The 14,018-nt window shown below is 45.6% G+C and overlaps 1 protein-coding gene across 2 annotated transcripts in view; it reads left to right on the top strand.

Moving 5' to 3' along the window:
- Positions 1-14,018, top strand: part of LOC126418619 (calcium/calmodulin-dependent protein kinase kinase 1) — a 1,500,745-nt gene that overhangs the window by 1,241,169 nt on the left and 245,558 nt on the right. For both annotated transcript variants that reach the window (XM_050085460.1, XM_050085461.1), the window contains one exon: positions 12,371-12,554. In XM_050085460.1, coding sequence (XP_049941417.1) covers positions 12,371-12,554 — 184 coding nt within the window. The remainder of the gene's footprint in view (positions 1-12,370; positions 12,555-14,018) is intronic.

Raw genomic sequence — 14,018 nt, 5'->3', positions numbered from 1 at the left:
TATCATCCATGCTTGCAAAACGCCTTAACAACGCGTACTTACGCATTGTGCTAGCGTATACAGCGATCAGGCAGAACGTCATTACCACCTACCTAATTGCCGGTACGTCCACCTTTGGCACGGATAAGAGCGGCGACACGTCGTTGCATGGAAGCAATGAGGCCTTCGTACGTTACTGGAGGGTGTTGGGACCATAGCTGCTCACGCAACTCTTCTAATTTCCGTAAATTCCAGGAGAGGGCCTTGAATTCTGTCGTCACGTTCAATCACAAAGCAGCAGTGTTCGATTGGGTTCAGATCTGACGAGCCAAGGGACAGCACGTCAATTGGAACTGGCCACTGTGTTCCTCGAACCTTCCCATCACACTCATGCTGTTGTCACACGGCGCGTTACCTTGTTGAAAAATGCCACTGCCGTCGGGAAGCATGATCGTCAGGTCTGCAACCTGTGTATAATTCTCCTTGCCCGCCAGGGTACCTTGCGTTGGCTCCACTGGACCCATGGACGCCAACGTGAATGTTCCCCAGAGAACACTGGAGCCGCAACCAGCTTGTCTCACTCCCATAGTACAAGGGTCAAGGAGCTTGTAATCTTGCACTCTCAACATCACTATTAAAATTCTGTCTTTGCACAAATTTTGAAAGGTTCGAGAGGCGTAAGACAAACAAAAGAATAACTTTTTACTTATCTTCATTATCCCGTTGTTCTTGTTAGCGGCTCAAAGTCTTGTATAGGAGTACATTGTTGCAGCTGAAATTTCGATTTTTCAAGGCTCTTGCCTGTATTATTCTTGAATTTTATTCTGTGTCACATCTTTCAACATCACACCGTTTTAACATTTCCCACATTCAGAAGAACCAATAATTACATAGTTGGTGACTACTTCCATCAGAGGCATACCCACCACAACTTACATTCTGCGGTACTCACATTATTCAAAGAGTTTACAAAGCAAAATATTTCACAAACTTTCTTTACCAAAGAAGACTCTTCACCAAACTACACTCCTGGAAATTGAAATAAGAACACCGTGAATTCATTGTCCCAGGAAGGGGAAACTTTATTGACACATTCCTGGGGTCAGATACATCACATGATCACACTGACAGAACCACAGGCACATAGACACAGGCAACAGAGCATGCACAATGTCGGCACTAGTACAGTGTATATCCACCTTTCGCAGCAATGCAGGCTGCTATTCTCCCATGGAGACGATCGTAGAGATGCTGGATGTAGTCCTGTGGAACGGCTTGCCATGCCATTTCCACCTGGCGCCTCAGTTGGACCAGCGTTCGTGCTGGACGTGCAGACCGCGTGAGACTACGCTTCATCCAGTCTCAAACATGCTCAATGGGGGACAGATCCGGAGATCTTGCTGGCCAGGGTAGTTGACTTATACCTTCTAGAGCACGTCGGGTGGCACGGGATACATGCGGACGTGCATTGTCCTGTTGGAACAGCAAGTTCCCTTGCCGGTCTAGGAATGGTAGAACGATGGGTTCGATGACGGTTTGGATGTACCGTGCACTATTCAGTGTCCCCTCGACGATCACCAGTGGTGTACGGCCAGTGTAGGAGATCGCTCCCCACACCATGATGCCGGGTGTTGGCCCTGTGTGCCTCGGTCGTATGCAGTCCTGATTGTGGCGCTCACCTTCACGGCGCCAAACACTCATACGACCATCATTGGCACCAAGGCAGAGGCGACTCTCATCGCTGAAGACGACACGTCTCCATTCGTCCCTCCATTCACGCCTGTCGCGACACCACTGGAGGCGGGCTGCACGATGTTGGGGCGTGAGCGGAAGACGGCTTAACGGTGTGCGGGACCGTAGCCCAGCTTCATGGAGACGGTTGCGAATGGTCCTCGCCGATACCCCAGGAGCAACAGTGTCCCTAATTTGCTGGGAAGTGGCGGTGCGGTCCCCAACGGCACTGCGTAGGATCCTACGGTCTTGGCGTGCATCCGTGCGTCGCTGCGGTCCGGTCCCAGGTCGACGGGCACGTGCACCTTCCGCCGACTACTGGCGACAACATCGATGTACTGTGGAGACCTCACGCCCCACGTATTGAGCAATTCGGCGGTACGTCCACCCGGCCTCCCGCATGCCCACTATACGCCCTCGCTCAAAGTCCGTCAACTGCACATACGGTTCACGTCCACGCTGTCGCGGCATGCTACCAGTGTTAAAGACTGCGATGGAGCTCCGTATGCCACGGCAAACTGGCTGACACTGACGGCGGCGGTGCACAAATGCTACGCAGCTAGCGCCATTCGACGGCGAACACCGCGGTTCCTGGTGTGTCCGCTGTGCCGTGCGTGTGATCATTGCTTGTACAGCCCTCTCGCAGTGTCCGGAGCAAGTATGGTGGGTCTGACACACCGGTGTCAATGCGTTCTTTTTTCCATTTCCAGGAGTGTATATTATTATTTTGTAACAAATATAGAAATAAATTTAATAATTAGAGTTAGATTGCACAATTAATAATACGAATTTTAAGTACATCAGAAATTTCGGAACTTTAACTATTTTTAAAAGAAAAGTAATTTTAACTGTTAGTTCATATCTATTGTAACACATTTATTTCTTTATTATACATTTTATTTTGAAATGTAATACATCCTATAGAAAATCATTTGAATTCTTTTAGGGAACAGCTGAGGAAAATTTAACCTATGCAAGTCTCAGTAGTATACATGGTATCTGTTACCTCAATAAAAAAAAATGTAATTTAGAGGAGGGTGATTCATTATAACCTGTTCCCTTGTTCACGCCCTCCCATCGGCATGATGAAGAAAGTATAGGGAGTCAACAGACAAAGCAATGCAATGCTAACGTTCAGTGGTGATAGTCAGGTGTCCATTACAGTCGTACTTGCCGATGTCGTGATGTTAATGTTGCCACATGCATGGGTCGTCGGCTACGGAGGCCCACTGTTAGGAGCGTTCGGTGCACTGTGTTCATACACACTTGTTATCTACCCAGCATCAAAGTCTGATGGTATTTCCGCCACAGTTCGCCCCCTGTTCTGTCTGACCAGTCTGCTCAGCCTATAATGAGAGTAGACCGCCCAACCCCACGAACCCTGCAGGTGGTTTCACCTTCGTTTCGCTACGTACTGAAGACACCACAGCACTCCTCGAACGCCCGACAAGTCGTGTAGTTTCCAAAAGACTCGTGCCGAATCTCCGGGCTAACACAATCTACCCTTGGTCAAACTCAGATAGGTCGCTCGTTTTTCTCAGTCTACACACGGACAGCACGCTCACTGTTACTGCACGAGCAGTGGGTGTGTCTGATCAGAATTTATTCTTTGCCAGGTGACGCTACTATCGCCTGTACGGGTACATATCGATAGTAGGACAGTGTTCTGGCTGGCCTTCAACAAGTTTGATATTTAATTTCTGGACAGCGTTTGTAGGAAATCGGCTGCATATCATTGTTCCACCAACTTTAGAGCCAGATGTATATACATATTACAGAATAAATTTCGGGTTTTAAGTTTCATGTGACGCGAACTGATAAGCTCGGCACAATTCGGAATGCTGGGTGACCCGGGAAACGAAACTGTTGAACGCACAGTGTATGAAAGGTAGTGTGTGTGCTGCATGATTCGTCCAGTGATCGCATCGCTCGCGTGGTCCTCGGGCGCGTGATCGTGGTCCGGCGCTCTGTCGGCGCCTACGGCCACAGCCGACTCCTCCGCTGGTCCAGAGCCTCCAGACCGAGGTTTGGGCTCCGCCCTGCTAACGCCGGTAATCTGCTTTCCTCCGGAAGCAAGGCGGAAGCGAAGGGAGGGGAAGGGAAGGCAAAGGAGTCACAAGGGACGTGGCCGCTGCTGCCGTGCGCGCTACTCTCGATAGAGAACTTTGGGCAGTTCTGCAAGGGCGGGGCCACGCTGATGACGTAGTGTTACTTGGAAGCTTCCCAAACATGTCACTTGATATTTACCAGCACCTACTAATGTAAACTCCTTCAGCAAAGAATCAAGGAGTGATAACAGATGGAAATTGGCTGAGCATGTAACAAAACGTGCAAAAAGGTATCAACATCCCTCCATGCCATACAAAAATATAATAGCCTCTTCCCTCTTGACCTGAAATAGAAACTTGTACAAACACTGCTACTTCCAATCATTCATTACAACTATGTTGTCCGGTAGCGCCTTTCTCAGGAAAGCCGATGGTGCCTGGAACTTGGTATGAATGCCTGTGTTCGCCATTCCTGTGGTATTCGATTTTGTGACCGTATTTTACAACCATATGCACACCTGTCCTGTCTTAGTGCAGCCAAGCGCTGAGATTTTCATACGCTCTGTGTCCTCTACTGTCTTATCAACAAGCACTGTCTCCTATCTGCTCTCGGCTTTAACGCTCTTGTCTAAACATGGCAGAAACACCCGTGAACACCAGAGTAAAATCAGTCCAGCCTCACTATATCGTTCAGCCACTTCCTCGAAGTCCTACTGAGTAGCAGGAACTAGACACTGGTACTCTCGAACCAACCTCCCGCATTATATTAGAGAACTGAATAACCTCTCTAACTTTAGGAGACGGTTGACGACATATCTACTAAAGCAACAATAATGATTATCATCGTACCTGTACGCACTGGTTATCCTTGTTTTTTCCATCTAGATCTTCATTTCCCAGTATTCTTAGCTAGTGGGTTCTCCTTACTATTCGTTTCCCCAGAGTTCGCTATATCAGAAAACTTCTATCTTGTACATCTATCATTTGTCTTTACGTCTGCCGCTATCACTATAGTCATTAATACTATTATTATTATTGAGACGTGGTACTTACTGGAATTAAGGAAAACGTGGAAGGGAGGATCCACTAATATAACTTTCTTTTCACACTGCGTGTTTATTTGACAAAACACTTTTTTTTATTTTTTTACGAAATGAACAACTTGGCAAAATTTACAAGACGGCCGGACCTGCAGCCCACCTCTTATCGGGTCAAACAACGGTGCTTACTATGGCGCTGGACACAGTCTCTCTCATTAAATGCCCTTTTCTGCAACGCATGAAAACTATATAAGCACCATTGATGACGAGGGATTCAGTTACTCAAAACAGATGACGTAACTTTTAATTTGAAAGCTTTATGATCGAAAGGTACGGGGTTACGATGCGCACCTGTGCTTAAAGATTAAACAGATGAGGAGAGGATATGACAATGATAATGCTTACTTCACAGCAATCACCTTCTTAATTTCAATCGACATCCAACGTGCGACCTGATCCCAACCCGTCCTTTTTGACAATCTTATTTTGGCTAAAGCCCTGGTGACAGCCGGCTGTTAATATATTCAAATTTAAGCTGATTGTCAGTTGTTAAGACCGTTCTGAAGGAGCGTCTTAAAACATAACTTGTGAACATTTATTAAAAGAGAACTCACTCGATGGAACCACAAGATGCAGGTAAGATACATCAATAATGACCCCGTCTTTCAAACAAAGCAACGCACAGCTTAGTACAACAGGTTGTTCAGATTATAACTAATGACTGAAAAATGTAATTACAATCAAAGAATTGAACTGGTTAACATCGAAATCTAACCACAAGACCCCTCTTTTGTTTAACGGCAACCTGTGCCTTAGGATAATTTTTCCGGCTGTATATACGACCAGGAGCTGATTCATCGGGTACAAACCATAAAGGAAAGGGAGTATAATAGCGGTACAAATTTTCAAACGACAACTAGTGTCTCAGTACAATACTACGGTCTATATTGACGATCAAACAGCCGACAGAGTGAAACTCTGAGGGTCGGGTACAAAGCAGAAAATAATAAGGAGGGCAAGTAGACAATGACACAGATCTCCACGAGGATTACACAATGTTACTCCCCTCTGTCAGCAAGCAGTGCCATGAATCCACGATGCGTCGCAGCGGTTATTGAGTGGTGCCGATGAACGCCGGGAAGAAGAGGTCAGCAAGGCCACGAGAGGTCGTCCGACACGAATGTTGCCAACCAACTGACGGGATGTCGGCCTGCTGCTTGTAGTCGACGCTAACCCCGGTGAAGTACTAAGGTGTCTTCGCTCTGCGTAGGCCCTCCTTGAGCAGCTCGTGGCTTCGACTGCTCGGACCTCGTGACCACCTCTTGTCTCAACGCTACCGCCAATCCCCAAACTTCGTGCCTCCTCTCGGGCCAATGAACCCCGTTTACAGGGTGAACCATTGATAGTGACCGGGTCAAATATCTCAAGAAATAAGCATCAAACGAAAAAACTACAAAGAACGAAATTCGTCTAGCTTGAAGGGGGGAACCAGATGGCGCTATGGTAGGCATGCTAGATGGCGCTGCCATAGGTCAAACGGATATCAAGTGCGTTTTTTTGAATAGGAACCCACATTTTTATTGCATATTCGTGTAGTACGTAAAGAAATATGAATGTTTTAGTTGGACCACTTTTTCCGCTTTGTGGTAGATGGCGCTGTGATAGTCACAAACGTATAAGTACGTGGTATCACGTAACATTCGGCCAGTGCGGACGGTATTTACTTCGTGATACATTACCCGTGTTAAAATGAACCGTTTACCAACTGCGGAAAAGGTCGATATTGTGTTGTGATCAAAATGCCCAACGGGCGTGTGCTATGTATGCTGCTCGGTGACCTGGACGACATCATCCAAGTGTCCGGACCATTCACCGGATAGTTACGTTATTTAAGGAAACAGGAACTGTTCAGCCACATGTGGAAGGTCAACCACGACCTGCAACAAATGATGATGCCCAAGTAGGTGTTTTAGCTGCTGCCGTGGCTAATCCACACATCAGTAGCAGAAGAATTGCGCGAGAATCGGGAATCTCGAAAACGTCGGTGTTGAGACTGCTACATCAACATCGATTGCACCCGTACCATATTCCTATGCACCAGGAATTGCATGGACAGATAAGTTTTAGATTCTGACGATAATTTATGGATTTATAGTTTCAGCTTGACGATGTCCACTATGGACAAACGATAGATACTGTTATTCTGAAGAAGGTTGGGTTATCCCGACTGAAATCTAGATAAATTTCTAGATAAACGGTGCTGATCGTTATTAAAATTAAAATTAATATTTATACATTTGTTGACAGGGCCACAAAATGTTGAAGATATTTGTTGTAAATGTCTGACTCGTGTCCTCCTGGGGGCTTCTAAGAGCATCTTTCACCACTTGTTTCGTAAGGTCGGAATTCGCTGGAGGGTCGAGTTGCAGATTGTGTCTCATGAGGGGCGACTATACAGTATGGCTGGCGGATCATTGCTTGATGCCCGGCCGAAGTGGCCGTGCGGTTAAAGGCGCTGCAGTCTGGAACCGCAGGACCGCTACGGTCGCAGGTTCGAGTCCTGCCTCGGGCATGGATGTTTGTGGTGTCCTTAGGTTAGTTGGGTTTAACTAGTTCTAAGTTCTAGGGGACTAATGACCTCAGCAGTTGAGTCCCATAGTGCTCAGAGCCATTTGAACCTTTTTTTTTTTTTCATTGCTTGATATAAGTGCTGTTTTGTGTGGGTGTTTATATGTGTGGCCCGGTAGCCAATGATCATGCCCCCAAATATCGCTGTCTTTGGACCTTGTAGCAACGACTGCACTGTTTTCTGTGTGGCACCAGCACACTTCATATAACACCTAATGCTAGTGCTGCCACCTGCGGTCTGTGAGTGATTATTTCACGTCGGTATCGAACATAGGCGATGGTCACATTAATGTGACTGGACCGTTTAGAAACCCAGTTCACGATTTTCGCCTTAGTTTTTGTAAGAAGCATGTTTTATTGTCATTATGAATACCCCACTGGCAGTAGCTAGTTGTTCTAATGGACACTTTCGGCTAATAACGAAGTCAGAGCGGAGATGGGTCGCCGCATAAAACCGTGCCAGAGTCCGGCCACGCTGTGGACGGGGTGCACACCACTCCTCCCCACCCCGCGCCACAGCCGGTAACGAAGCGCCTAATGACAGGCGGCGCGAGCAAACACGGCCATAGCCAGGTTAATGAGGGGCTGACTGGGCGCCGACCATGACGCACGGCACGCGGGGACAAGCTGCGCCAGCAGTCCGGGCCAAACCTAAGTGGCGACAGCACGCCCTTTCGTTCTGCTTTATAAGCTCCCTGTATTGCTGACCTTCGTTAAGAGATGACTGCAGTTAAATGATAATATTCAGACACAATATGTCCAAGAAGTCACTATTCACAGCCTACCAAAGATCATGTGATTTTAACATGAACAATTCTACAGTCCAAAAATGCCTGGGGAACCGTCGGTGTTTGGCTCCACGTGTGGGAAAATTTCCAAACTCCACCGACACGATCCTTACCGTACGATCCCGGAAAGTACCGAAGCTGTTACAGCATACTAGTTGGCTACAGTCCGATTAAGATATTCGATTATACAAGGCGGAAGGGATAGATAACACTCCTTCGGAATTTCTAAACTACCATCTTACGAAGTGGCAACCAAAAGACTAAGGTTGTGTATAGGATGTCGTAGACTGCAAATATGCCACTGTTCTTTCAGAAGAATATCATCCACTTATACCTGAAAAATAACAATATGCCGAAGAATCTTCCTTTATCCCGATTTAGTGTTAATCACAGACTTGACGCCGGCTGGAGTGGCCGAGCGGTTCTAGGCGCTACAGTCTGGAATCGCGTGACCGCTACGGTCGCAGATTCGAATCCTGCCCTGGGTGCGGATGTCTGTGATGTCCTTGGGTTAGTTAGGTTTAAGTAGTTCTAAGTTCTAGGGGACTGATGACCTCAGATGTTAAGTCCCATAGTGCTCAGAGCCATTTCAACAGACTTGACGCTGGGCAGTTGACAGAAACCGTCTGTGAGTAAATATACATAAACACCGCTTCTAGGTGGTTTCATGGCGGCGTTCTTGATTTAATACGTTTGGAGTGGATAGTTTTAACCTATTTCTGGTAGTTAACAGTCCTTTCTGTACCTGTCAATACCAGATTCTTTAAAGAATCTAACTCTTCTGTATAATACAGATTCAACCTTCGGTTACTTTATAAATGAATTCATGTGTTAAGCATTAAATATGTAGACTATGAAAGTTTTGAAATGGTGTCTTACGATTGTTTGAGGTCCCTAAGTGCTCTCGGTATCAAATACAGCATGAATATGGGCGAGTATTGTACCTCCAACATAGTGTATAGTCTACTAGGAACACACTATTTTTCGTGGTCGGTGGTTCAACCTAGTGACCAGTTTTTGAATGTCATGAAGTGAAGCGCAATAGAAACCGCCATAAGCAGTTTCCAGCATTTTGCACTGTTTTTATTGTTATGAGACTTGATGTTGCGTTATCTGCAGCGTTTGGAAATATTGCGAGTTTAGCATAGTTAAGTGCAATATAATGTACGAGTGTTAAAGCTATTTTGAGATACTGTTAATTCCTTATCTGCAGAATTTTATGGTGAGTAAAATTCGTTATATTTTTAAAAATACTTACTAACGTGTGGACGGTTACAGCATTCTTCGTCGATAGTGTACCATCTTGCACCCTGAAAGGTAGTATCACTTTACCATCGAAGATGTGAAACTCGCAAATGGCGTTTCTGTTTTGATATGTTTTAACTTTTAACTGGTTTTTTATAATACTTCTTTTTCATTTTAATTTCCTTACTGATTATTGGCATAGAATAGAATAACAGTGTTATAGATACAGAGTTAAATACAATTTTCACAGTATTTTCGCTATTGCAACAGTTTTAAATTTGAAGAGAATATTTGATTCTAGACATATGACTATTATTTTCCAATAGTTTTGTACAATTGTGAAAACCTTAACTTTCCAGAGTAATTGTTGTAATTTCAGAAAAAACACACAGGTCACAGTGAATGCTAGCATTTGCAAATGGAATAAGAAAATATATTAAAATTCTGTTATATGGTTATCTAGAGGCAAAAGTCTGAAAAATGTCCTGAGGTACAACACTCCCCCCTATAGCTTACATTATTTGCGTCCTATTTTAAGAAAAGATAATTTTTCACGCTTCTCAGTGTTTATGACTCCGTACCTTCCGAACTATGTGTCGTACAGTGATATAATTTGGCAGGTACAGTCAGTGGTACATGTGGATTCAGTCTACAAAATCTGTTGCTGACAGATTTAGCAGTAAATAACTAATAAATTAAAACGTAATACGTGATGCTGGTATTGCACTGCACGAACAGCGAAAATGTAGTACGCGATAAAATTCTTTACTTTTATCACTTTGTCGGGGGGTGTCACCAAGAAAGAATTTCGTGAAGGTCTGCTATTATGTTTAAAGTTTCTTCCAAGCCGCTATGTTCTCTCTTTGTCACATACTGGTTGAATATATTCAGGGGAATTTTCACACCGTGGGTTACCCTGTTTCAAAACACATAAACAGGATTTTATTTTAATATTTATTTGTGAGCTCTTACCGTAAGATCCCATCTGTTAATGAGTAGATTATGAAAGCATTTTAAATTTTTAATTTTGGTGCATAATGATATAAACTACTACAAATAAAATGTTGTTTTTTTTCCCTCTAAGTCGTTAGATAGGGAACCTGCAACTTAAACCGTGCAGTTTGAAGCAAGTTAACTGTTTCGTAACATAGATATTATCCACGCAATCCAGAAAATAGCAGTGCACTAAAGAACTTTCCTTTAACTTAGTGTAATGTTTATCTTTGACTAGAAAACGGCGATTGACCCAAACCGGTGGCCTGTGAATAAATATATCTGCAAGGTGGCTATAATTTCGCACCTTACAAGCATTCATCCACATACTTCGCCACAATTAGGTATCATTTGATAAGTTATACATCGTATATATGAATATTTAAAGGAGACTGACATTGTCACGTATGCCTTGTAAATACTTGTTAACGCATATTGCATGAAAGGTGTCGGAGTGTCTTCATTAACAGAACGGTGTAATGAATGATTGCATATACTAGTAGAGGTTGGAACGTCAGACGGACGTCGTGGCACCTGAGCTCTGGAGCACAATAGGGTGACAGCCGGCCGCTATTGTAACAGGACCGGAAGCATAACCGGGAAATCTGCAAATCTTGGACACAGGTGAGAGGAACGAAGAAGCGGCTCGTCGGAAACCACGCAGGCTCGGTTATTACCAAGGATTTTTACTCAGAAGCGTACCATTGTACGAGTATAGCTTTTTCCTCGCAAACTATCCGCGCTGGGCTACAAAAGACCAATATGAGGTTGGTCAGCGCTAATATTCCGTTGTTTCAGGAATGTGATTCGTTTTCGGAATTACGAGTGTGGGGAGCCGAGCCTTGCTGGGAAGCCAGCAGTGAAGAGATGAGGACTTCCGTTGTGAGTGCCTGTGTGTGGTGGTAGCTCGATATCAGCTTAGTTGGTACAGACGGACTTGCTCTCTTTGCTCTCAGGAGAGTTTACAGTTAGAACAGTTAGGCACTGTACTGTTGCGAACCTATAAGATTCTGGACTTCACTTCCGGTTTGGAAGTCGTCGTTGGGCACGCAGCGTTCAGTAATCGAGAGCACTACTTCTGCCTATACTTACATTGAGACGTTATCTGAACTCCGTCCTTGTGGCTGTGAGTTCGCGATTTTCGCTTGTAGAACACAGAGAGGAGAAGACAGTATTAGAGTACATTAATCAGAGGACAACCTTCTGGGGTCCTAATGTTTGAAAGCGTTTATTTGTGGCTGGAGTTCTTGTATCGTCGCAGACGAGTACGAGAACCATCACTTCGACGCACCGGACGCAGTACATACGGTGATATCGCAAATTTCTTCGGCTTATTATGGCTATAAAGCTAAATAGATGTGATCACGTTAGTTTATTTCCACTGAGGTTCCTCACCAGCGAAGATCATCTTTGGAAGTAGTGTCTTCTAGCGTTTGGTACGTAGTTGATGTCACTCATTTCGCGTCAGTAATGTTAGACCGCACAATCATAATGAGGGGCAGAGTTCGGCAACTGATTAATAATTTTAGCTAGGAAATATAGACAGTTGTACTTAAAAAGTTGATTGTAATTTTTATATTAAAAAGAGCAATATGATCCTAAGAGCTGCTTCAGCGGGTAGTCAGACAAGGCCAAATCATCATTTTAGCATTTATTATTTTCCGTTGCGCACATTCATTTTTACACCCGCTTGGAGTAGCATCTTCGACACGTTAAAACAGATTTTCGTGGTTCATGGTGCCGTTCTTCAATCAGTATGTTCCTGGAACTTATTACATGGTTGGAATGGCCGGTTCTAACCCATTACTCGTAGTTAAGAGCTTAGCCTAGCTCCATACCGCAGGGCCCTCCCCCTTATCGACTGCAGCCCAGCTGGTGGCCTCTTGTCGAGTCAACAGACGTGTCTCTCCTCCACCAGGCATGCCGCCGTGGAAGAGCCTGACGACCCGGCCGTGGTGCCGCCCACGCCATCGCCTGCGCCCCCGGCCGCAGCCGCTCCCAACACCGCCCCAGCCGCCTCCACTGCTGCCTCCGTGTCCGCCTCCGCAGCGGCGCGTGCACGACTTAACGGCCACGCTGGAGAGGACGACGAAGCCAACCGGGTGAGTACAGTAGCACTTGCCTGTGATAACAGATGGCGTCAAAAAAGCTCCACATATACACTACAGACCTTTAAAATTGCTACTCCAAGAAGAAATGCAGACGATAAACTGGTATTCATTGGACAAATATATTATACTAGAACTGACATGTCATTATATTTTCACGCAATTTGGGTGCATAGATCCTGAGAAATCAGTACCTAGAACAACCACCTCTGGCCGCAACAACGGTCTTGATACGCCTGGGCATCGTCAGACGGAGCTTGGATGGCGTGTACAGGTACAACTGGCCATGCAGCTTCAACACAATACCACAGTTCATCAAGAGTAGTGACTGGCGTATTGTGACAAGCCTGCTGCTCGGCCACCATAGACCAGACGTTTCCAGTTGGTGAGAGATTTGGAGAATGTGCTGGCTAGGGCAGCAGTCGAACATTTTCTGTATCCAGAAAGGGCCGTAGGGCACCTGCAGCATGCGGTCGTGCATTATCCTGCTGAAATTTAGGGTTTCACAGGGATCGAATGAATGGCAGAGCCACGAGTCGTCACACTAGTGAAATGCAACGTCCACTGTTCAAAGTGCCGTCAATGCGAACAAGAGGTGACCGAGACGTGTAACCAATGGCACTCCATACCATCACGCCGGGTGATACGCATGGCGATGACGAATACACGCTTCCAATGTGCGTTCACCGCGATGTCGCCAAACACGGATGCGACCGTAATGATTCTGTAAACATAACCTGGATTCATCCGATAAAATGAAGTTTTGCCATTCGTGCACCCAGGTTCGTCGTTGACTACACCATCGCAGGCGCTCCTGTCTGTGATGCAGCGTCAAGGGTAACCGCAGCCGTGGTCTCCGAGCTGATAGTCCATGCTGCTGCAAACGTCGTCGAACTGTTCGTGCAGATGGTTGTCGTCTTGCAAACGTCCCCATCTGTTGACTCGGGGATCGAGATATGGCTGCACGATGCGTTACAACCATGCGGATAAGATGCCTATCATCTCGACTGCTAGTGATACGGGGCCGTTTGGATCCTGCACGGCGTTCCGTATTACCCTTCTGAACCCACAGATTCCATATTCTGCTAACAGTCATTGGATCTCGAACAACGCGAGCAGCAATGTCGCGATACGATAAACCGCAATCGCGATAGGCTACAATCCGATCTTTATCAAAGTCGGCAACGTGATGGTACGCATTTCTCCTCCTTACACGAGGCATCACAACAACGTTTCACCAGGCAACGCCGGTCAACTGCTGTTTGTGTATGAGAAATCGGTTGGAAACTTTCCTCATGTCAGCACCGGCGCCAACGTTGTGTGAATGCCCTGAAAAACTAATCATTTGCATATCATAGCATCTTCTTTCCCGTCTGTAGCACGTCATCTTCGTGGTGTAGCAATTTTAATGGCCAGTAGTGTACATCTACAACTAACTTACAGTTTCACACATTTAAC

This window comes from Schistocerca serialis, chromosome 9, assembly GCF_023864345.2.
Source record: "Schistocerca serialis cubense isolate TAMUIC-IGC-003099 chromosome 9, iqSchSeri2.2, whole genome shotgun sequence".
NCBI classification, from domain to species: Eukaryota; Metazoa; Arthropoda; class Insecta; order Orthoptera; family Acrididae; genus Schistocerca; species Schistocerca serialis.
This window is presented reverse-complemented; position numbering and strand designations above follow the sequence as displayed.